Below are 9,004 nucleotides of genomic sequence, written 5' to 3'. Positions count from 1 at the left end.
ATGTATTTGATCATTATTTTTAAATAGCATTTAATTGTTACTCTTATATCGCTTCCTCCCGTCTTCCGCTACTCTTCCTTGCTTTATTTTTTATTTATGGTACACCGCTCACCGTTGTTTCTCACTGGATGTTTGCTCGAGGGCACGGCTCAAGTATAAATGAGTCTCGGATCCACCCTCCCGGGATCGTGGGATTCTCTACGGTTTGTCTTAACAACGTTGGGAACGCCAAAGCAAAGGTTACTAAATGAAAGTAATGTGACCCCGAAGTGCGCGGGATAGTGCTCGCATTTGTGAAGGAAAGTGGCTATGCAAAATGCGAGGCGTCGACCAATCGGATCGTTCGAGAAAATGCGGTTCAACGACGTTCGTAGAATAAAAATAAATACTAAATAATTTTATTTGTTCGCATTTTTTACTCTATGGAAAGTTTGAACTCTTATCATTAGTCTATAATTTATATTGTGATATGAAAAACCTGATGGAAATTCATATTAGGTGTCTTAATAGTCAAATTAAGAGTCTCTATTTGATTCATTCTTATGATTGAATGACTCATTAGCGAACGTTTGAACGTGTTTGCACATTTCTAATCGGTAATACAAATGTATCAATTCAATCTATTGCATTTCCTCATGAATTCATGTATTTATGCAGCGTTTTATGAGGAAGTTCAACTTGTTTCACGTCGGAACCTTGCAGTAAGATCATGGACAAGCCTCTGACTATCTACAATCTCTTCATTATTAACGCATGATCGCGCACTTGATCCAATTTCCGTCTGCACTGTTCAAACCAGGATATCAGATTCGTCGAAATTCGTCGGAACATTAAATTCGTATGAGTTGACAGTTGTAATTTATTTACACAATTTCATTACAGTTAACCGGTAACTAACTTCGCCCTAAATTAATTACGGCGCCATATAGTTACGCACTTAAATGCTAATAATTAAACAGATTTTACGTGAAAAATAAAGCATGTGTACAAAACAGTAGAGATGAATTTCGTTTGTAGTAACTATTTTTTAAATTGAGTACATTTACCCAAAAATATACTTCACTTTATGAAACAAGATTCGCGGTGATCTCGTTCAAATTACACGTTACGTACCTACTTATGTTTTGCTAAAGGTATATGAGTAGCCATCTGGAGTCCTGTTGAAGTTCAGTTTCCCCGGTGGATAAAATCTCCTCGGGGCTGGTGTCGTTATCGCGTTGTATTGCGGCAACGGCTTAACCGGGGGTTGATACTGTGGCGGGGGGTTGTACGAGGGGATGGACGGTGGTTGAGGTCTCGGCTGGTACTGCGGTCGGGGTTGATACTCTGGTTGAGGTTCCGGTTGAGGTTCGTACACCGGTGGATTCGGACGTTGATACGGCCGCGGAGGCGGGTTGTACTGCGGTGGTTGATAATCGGGAGAGTTGTACTGCGGTAGCGGCTCGTACTCCGGTTGCGGCGGAGCTTGCGGCGGTGGCACAGGAATCCCGTCGCCGGTTGCCTTTTAATAAAATTAAAACACACTGATTAAACCCAATGGTCATCTTAATTTAGTCAATCATTTATGTTTCGTCATACGTAATTATTCAAATAATTTGAATTAAGTTGCACATGTTTATCCGAATGCCAGAGCATGTTGTAACACACCTGGAATCCATTCTTGCCAGCTGTATAAGACACTGTGCGTCTTTGACCCGTTGGATCGACGTAGGAGTAAGACCCACGACGATTTCCATAAATGTCGCTCTCCTCTTTGAACTCGACGCCGTCTTCTTGCGAGTAAGCCGCACCGAATGTTCCATCACCAGCCTGGTATCTCGCATCGCTTAAAATTGCTGCTTGTTGAGGTGGTTGATACTGTCCATGCGACGGCTGGTATATTAGTAAAACCATGACAAACAGCAGCTTCTGGAAGTCCAAGTATATTTGATGAATTGACACGAATGAGTTTCTGAAATAAAGCTTAGGGCATTTCAAAATTTAAATTTGCACTTCCTTAGTAAATATTTAAAAAATTCACAAGAGGAACAGGGAAGTGTTTAACAATAATAATATCAGATGAGTACGTCACAGATGCAATGAGATCAAGCGATCGATCATCGATGCCGGATACTGACAATGTATCATAAAGAGTTTCCGTATGAAAAGGCGAGTGTGTACTCACGTATGAGGTGTCCATGGTGGAAGAATAACCGACGACCGGGCAACGAGAAGTGCAACAGTGGTCGAAGGACCGTCGAGAGGGGCGTTTTATACGGCAGATTGGATCGCGTTGACCTGAAGAGGCCTTGATGCCCGCCTGCGCGCAGAATAATGCAGATTGTACTCCGATCTTCTGGGTAGCTACCACGCCTTTCCATCGTCGCGCCGCTGTGCTGCTTGGCTTTCCTCTGCTATCTGCCATTCGCATTTCTCGGAACAGCATTTTCATTAAGTTATAATATAATATAATATTGTATGTATTAACAATTAATTAAATACGTGTTCTTTTTAATTAAATATATTCACGCGAGAGTAATTAAAGAATTTCATAGGACAACTTATGAAATTCAATAAATTGAACCTTTCTATTGCAGGTATAATTAAATATCATAAATATGTATGTATGTGACACTGAGATTCCTGAATCATGTGTAAATCTTCAGTTTTATACAATAGTTTGTTACCTTTATAGGTATTGACGTCCTCTACAAGAAATTTTTCTTCTAACTTCAGTATTTAACGAGTTAAGTATCATTAATCAGCACTTTATTGGTACTGACAAAATCCGGCCATTCCACCGTCGAAATGGCGAACTTTTGGAAAAAAATTTCGTTTTTCCTCAAATACTTCTAAACATATGAAAATATACATATCTAACATTTTAAAACACTAAGAAGAGATTACTCAAGTAGTTCGCGATATGTACATTTGCAAGTAATGCAGGTATCACGATTTCACTTCTGTTCTCTCGGTACTTTATCCTGCGAATAGTGAACGTGTTGAAGAAGTTCGTAAGTTACCCACGTTGAGTCACTATTCAAAATTCACTCAGGCCGGTATTCACGGTCCTTGCTTATTCTTAAGATTGTCTTAAGAATTTGCTATCCCTGTCTATCCCATATTGCCCTTAAGAATAAGCAACGACTCTGAATAGCGGCCTTAAATTGGGTTCAACAAATATTGCAAAGTCCTAATTCTTTTTTAAAATTGTCAATTATCACCATTTCCTTATTACACTTATTGAGATATAAATAAAATCATTAAAAATGCAATAAATGCTATCGCTGCCATGCAATGTCAGACTTCTGCAATTATCATAATTAACGACTCATTGCAATTACCTTCCTTTCTTTCATTTCCATATTTCCGTGAGTCAGTCCGGAGCTATACTTTTACCTCTCAACCGAACGTTGCCACGAGATCTCGATAAATCGCTGTGATTATTTGTTTAATTGCCAATCCTGTTAATAGCAGCCATTCACTGTTGCAATTCTGGTTCAATTGCAGAAAAGAATTCATGGAACACTACTTAGCTTTTACTTCAGATTTCTGATAGGTCTGTACTTGGAACGCATTATTACCCAAATCGACGAGAAGATAAAATAGCAGTCAAAGTATTTAACTAAAAATGAAAAATCCTTAATATATTTCAGATAAATAAATTATTTGATCAGTTACATAAAAATGTGCAAAAGGTGATTAATAAACTATTTAAGAGATCAGGAATTTTATTGCTGCTAGAATTTAATAACTGAGGAACGTATAAAAGTGAATGACAATTTATTTGAGTTAAAAATAAAGAAAACGATATTTCGTATGTGCTCCAAACTAATATTTTCAAGAACAGTTCTTCCTCGCGATTCACTTTCTCCACCGGCTTCCGTGCAACATATCCTTTTTTCTCGTCTTGCCTTTCGAATATCATCGGGGAACTTTCCTTGATGAGGATTCGCGTATGGTTTTTTGGTACGACGCATGTTACACGGCCGGCGTGGTTAATTAACTACGCGGAATCAGTTAATCTCCGGATACGATCGTTTTTCATTTAATACCAATTTCCGGTATATTAGAAAACATTTCCAAAAAATCATTCGTTTAATTAAACTAAATTTCCTTCACGTATTACCAATAATAAAAGCATTTTTTAGAAATCTTAAGCTCATTGCGTTTTACTTCAATACAGAAGAATCAATTTTTAATTGAATAATGTCATACAAATATATTGATTTCTAATTTCAGAAAAAAAATCATCGATTTCCCTGTACAATAATAAAGTCGAAAGTATGCGTTAGCGGTAACAATGGAATAGTTTACACGTAACGTTTATCAAGGAAATGGTATGAAAACTATTTCACTCGCTTTCCAGAAGGTTACAGGAAAAGCGCTTTTTAGGGAACGATGCGTGTCGACAAGAGCCTTTTTCTGATTCGCGATTCTCAGTTTTCTAGACAGTTCGTGAGATTAAGTAATTCAGCATTCTGTGAAAATACGTAGAGAATGTAATTTATTACCATTTTTATTTATTGAAAGCGTGCCGGTAACAAGGGTTTTGTTATTTTTATGTAATTCGATGTACAATCTGATTACAAAGAAATAGAAATTCCTGTAGAAGCAGGAACATCTGATAATTAAAAAATTTCTCAATGGTTACCATTTTATACAATTACTCATCTTTTCCGTTTCTGGAGTATTAGAAACTTCATTGCTTCTGTTCTAAGAAATAATAATGACCAATTCTCAACTCCGAATTTATAAATTAAGGTTGTTGCCTTCGGAAATAAGATAAATGGGGTAGGCAATATTAAATTGACTTCTGGTCTACAGAAGCAACAGTTAATTGTCACATTTAATGTAGAATGTTACGTAATTTCAAAATCAGTTCCTTAACTTTGCATAATAGAAACATATTTCATTACTACCTAACAAGAAAGAAGAGATTGTTAATAAACTTCGTAGGTAAAGGCGTAATTAACGCATAAGTAAAATTGGTCCGTTTCAGCTTGAACGTGAAGACTTCCTGCTCTCCTTTTTCTCTTACGGAGTACGTGTCGTAATGAACGATAACGAGGATCAATTTCGAAAATTACTGTGATTTTTCAGGCCCGAGACAAAAAAGGCCTGTGGTGCGCCTTTCAGAGTCGTTTTATGACGTTCTTAGTTCGTTTAGAATACGTAACTGTTGCCTTCGAATAATGTCCTCCAATTTCGTTTTCTGCTGCTGACATTTTTTCACAACCGCTTAATAAATTCTCGCCTCTGCAATCAGTTCCATGAACACTGTTCCGCAATGTCCATAAAAAAATAGAAAATTTTGAATTACAAAACTAATTAACAATGACTGTACATCAAACGTGGATTAAATAAAATACTCACAACATCAAATGCATCCTAAACACAAAAGTAAATCCAATAATGTGTGAAAGTTTCAGAAAAAGACTCCGAAAATGCATCTGTATCGCGTATATAAATCTGGTGAGAAGATTCCACATTGTGATCTCGGTCGCATACGAATTACTCATTTGTTCTTGAAAAGGAAAGATTCATCCGAGAATAAGCTTCGCGATTTATTTACAGTTGGTCTTGTTGCATTTTTACACGGTTGAAGTTCAGGGTTATTGCATAAGCAGTGACTCGTTTCGATATAAAAGAATTTTACCGGAGTTAAAGCTAATGCTATCTCTTTTACACTTGGCCACTCGAATATTTTTATCGCTGTTATTAGCTTTTAGGTAGGCGTAATTTGAAACAATTAATGGGAATTTACACGTTACAAAGTTATGCGTAATCTCTATGCAAAGTAGTTGCGAAAGTGAAAGAATGGCTTTTGTCTTTTTCCTTAAGTAATTAGCTTCCTGATTTACGGATAAGAAAAGTTTGCAATTCTCTCTGCTGCTAGTAGTTATTTGAAAATGCATTTTTAAAAATATTCATGTGCAATTCGTTTGAAAACTGGCATACAATTTTTATAATATACGTAGTGAAATTTTGAAAAATTTTTCTAATAGTGATAATAGTAGCTATTACATTATTTTCTCCTTTGTTATGCTTTAATCGACGGTGGAGTATTCGATTTACGAAACCGGTTTCATTGATTCCAGTCTTTCTTTGACTTACTGGAAATCGATTGAATAACAGGTCTTAATTTTGTGTTAATTAAAACGTGGTACGCGATGGTATGTATTTAGTTTTATTACTAACTAAACTCTTCGTCTAATTCCGTTTCATTATTAGAAAATATTTTATCGAAAATAAAAGAAATAATATTTCTTTTCTATATTTCATATGTATTTCATTTTTCCAAAATTCTATATAATTGTCTTAATAATATTATTCTATTATAATACACATTATAATATTCATGCAGTATATCCTTTCACCATCTTCTTCAGTTGTATCAAAAAGTATTATCAGTGTTCATCATTGAACTCTTAATGTAACGCATATTTCTTTGTAGAGAAGATTATAATTTAAATTCTATAGACGATGTCTAATTTTTGTCGACTGTTTTTCTCCGGGGTGAGGCAGCGAGGCCCAGTAACCTCGGACTCTCCGCAGCTTCCTAGATCGAGTTTGCAACCGAAGTTGCGCCAGCGAACGGCGACGCATTCTTGCAATCGGGGATAATATCCCGAGAGCCCCGAGGTGGTTCGCTCGTTACCGTAAGGCAGAATTACTTTAAAAGTAGGTAGCCACCGGCCGTCTGCTCGCCGAGCCAATTACACCGGGCCGAGTCCGAGTATATAGAAGAGCCACGACCGCCCCATCAACTGATTTCCGTTCGTAGAACCGAACTTACCACGTTCATCGCACGCTCTCATCCAGCAATGAGACTTCGAGTGAGTGTACTAAGCTCTTCCGATATTGATACCTTCTCGACGATAGACGGCAAATTTCAAGATTTACGACTTTTCTACTCTTCTAAAACCAATGACCTAAGTGTATTTGAAAAATTTCAAGTGTCAAACGTTTTTGTTTCCTCGTGGGAAACCTAATTATTTGCAGTGTATTAGTGGAATCTTAGATCTGCTACGCTTTATCAGTGTCAGATTCGATGGATATGAGCCTGACTCTAATGTTTAGGAAAAGTGAACGTTATTGGACGGTGACCAGGGTTGTTTCTTTGACGTTGTAACTGTATATATTTTAATATAATTGGCACAGTTACATGCTTCCCACGTGATTCTTTGATACTCTATGTATTATTAATTTCGGTTTCGACAATTCAATATATTGTTCTTTACATTTTTCTATGTATATTCCTTTTGATAATGAAATTAAAAACAGTTAACTTCCTCATATTAATAAATGATTCCTTGCGTTTACATTGGGTAGACGAACTAGATGAATAAATACGGAAATTATGGTGCATTGTCAACATTTTTTACGAATGTGCTCGCGGTTAACATTTCCAGCATCGTAGAAGGAAGTGAAACGTTAGATAGATTGTTGCGCGTAGCGTAGAGTCCGGAAATGTTTCTGGCTTTGTTAAACGAACGTTTCATTGCGCGAATAGTGATCGTCGGTGTCGATTTCTAGCGAAGCCGCAGAGAAAGACGACTTCACTTTCTAACGATCCCGTTACCGTTACAACATCGTCTAGCGTCCGTCCTCGACGGAAACGAGGAGCGATACTTCCCACAATTAATTATTTCATTCTGTTCGCAGGCTCTCTTAATTGCCGCCTTAATTTCGATTACCGGTGCGCAGCGACAGACCGCGCAGCGCCCGTCTCGAGCACCGCAGGCACAGATCAAATATCACGATCCGAATGGTAATCAATTTAGGAGTCTAATTCACATACTAATACTTATAAAAATAATTCATCATATATTTCTTTCTATAGTCCTAAGAAATATTTGTATAAAATAATTTTATCCTTAAACGTGGTGTCAGGTCTGAAGGTCGATTGGAAGTACTTCGCTCCTCAGAACCAATGGCGTGCTCATCTGCAGAATTCCCAACAACAGTCTCAACAAGCGGAAGCGACTCAATCCGAGCAAACTCAAGTAAATCCAAGCCAGTCTCAATCTCCATTACTCCAAGTCGGCGAGGATTACCATAGAGCTTATTCTCAACCTGAGATCCAACCGGAAACGCAGCAGATTTCTAATCAGATACAATACGGAAGATATGTTCAGCCGCAGCAATTCGAGGAGCAGAACCCCGATCAGTTTCAGTACAAAGTATACCCAGCACCTCAAGCCGAGCAGCAACCACAGCAAAATCAACAAAATCAGGATACTAGGTTCACAGACGCTACCACTCACGCTAAACGAATTTTGGAGAGTTACAAGACGCAAGGCACTTACAGCGAGCCGAGGGCTGAACTGTATCAATCGGATTTCGTGACAGCCCAACAGTACGATCAGCAACCTAGGAATCACGGTTACCAGCAATCTTCTAGTGGCTACGAGCAATCGGAGCAATCTAAGTCCAGACGAGATTACACGAACAGAAGATCCCAGGGTAGGATTGTATACAAGGATGATTATGAGCAGCAGCAACAACAACTACGAAATGACTACGAACAACAGCAGCAGCAGCAGCAGCAACAAAACGAGTACGAACAACAGCAGCAGCAAGGGACACAAGTGGAGCATATACCTGTGCCTATTGAGAGACTACCAGCACCCTCTCCTCAGAAATTAATTCTTGATCAGAGTATGCCTAAAGAGATTCAGCAATTGCTGCATTACCAGGCAAGGTTGCCTTACGATGTAATTGCGAACAGCATTAGTTACAAACCGAAGACTCTGTTTGTACCAAAGCAGATCTCCGCTGAGGCCGAGGTTAAGGAACCGTATCAGTATCGCAGCAAAATTTATTATGTGAATCATGGTCGATACGAAGACGATTTCGAGATCACCAAGCCTGTTGAAGAGAATCAGAGGCATTGATTTAATTAACCGGTTTATTTCGTAGATTGACGCGTTGAGGACGACTAGGGAAATTATTGAATGTAATATTGGGGATTGAGGCTTTCTCCTTTCATGTCTGTTAGAAGTACTTGAGATTGTACAGC

At 38.0% G+C, this 9,004-nt stretch overlaps 3 protein-coding genes across 4 annotated transcripts in view; 2 read left to right on the top strand and 1 right to left on the bottom strand.

The window, feature by feature from the left end:
- Positions 1 to 2,275, bottom strand: part of CPR19 (cuticular protein 19) — a 5,109-nt gene extending 2,834 nt beyond the window's left edge. The window contains exons 1-3 of one of the 2 annotated variants that reach the window (XM_018025700.2): positions 2,165 to 2,275; positions 1,648 to 1,908; positions 836 to 1,501 (exon numbers count right to left, since the gene is read on the bottom strand). In XM_018025700.2, coding sequence (XP_017881189.1) covers positions 1,118 to 1,501; positions 1,648 to 1,908; positions 2,165 to 2,179 — 660 coding nt within the window. In that variant the 5' untranslated portion in view covers positions 2,180 to 2,275 and the 3' untranslated portion in view covers positions 836 to 1,117. Of the gene's footprint in view, positions 1 to 835; positions 1,502 to 1,647; positions 1,909 to 2,164 lie in introns of those variants that run through there. The other variant, XM_026814089.1, reaches the window with a different exon arrangement.
- Positions 2,276 to 6,738: 4,463 nt separating this feature from the next.
- LOC113464429 (putative mediator of RNA polymerase II transcription subunit 26) lies at positions 6,739 to 8,879 on the top strand. Its single transcript, XM_026814135.1, has 4 exons — positions 6,739 to 6,818; positions 7,648 to 7,753; positions 7,876 to 8,496; positions 8,569 to 8,879. Exons 1-4 carry the CDS (start codon positions 6,807 to 6,809, stop codon positions 8,877 to 8,879), a joined length of 1,050 nt encoding a protein of 349 aa, XP_026669936.1. The 5' UTR covers positions 6,739 to 6,806.
- A 93-nt stretch (positions 8,880 to 8,972) lies between these two features.
- Positions 8,973 to 9,004, top strand: part of LOC108625575 (adenylate cyclase, terminal-differentiation specific-like) — a 1,424-nt gene continuing 1,392 nt past the window's right edge. Inside the window, exon 1 of the mRNA XM_018025672.1 lies at positions 8,973 to 8,985. Coding sequence (XP_017881161.1) covers positions 8,973 to 8,985 — 13 coding nt within the window. The remainder of the gene's footprint in view (positions 8,986 to 9,004) is intronic.

The sequence above is a fragment of the Ceratina calcarata genome, unplaced genomic scaffold, assembly GCF_001652005.2.
Source record: "Ceratina calcarata isolate Rehan_Ccalc_2016 unplaced genomic scaffold, ASM165200v1 scaffold368.2, whole genome shotgun sequence".
Classification (NCBI taxonomy): Eukaryota; Metazoa; Arthropoda; class Insecta; order Hymenoptera; family Apidae; genus Ceratina; species Ceratina calcarata.
This window is presented reverse-complemented; position numbering and strand designations above follow the sequence as displayed.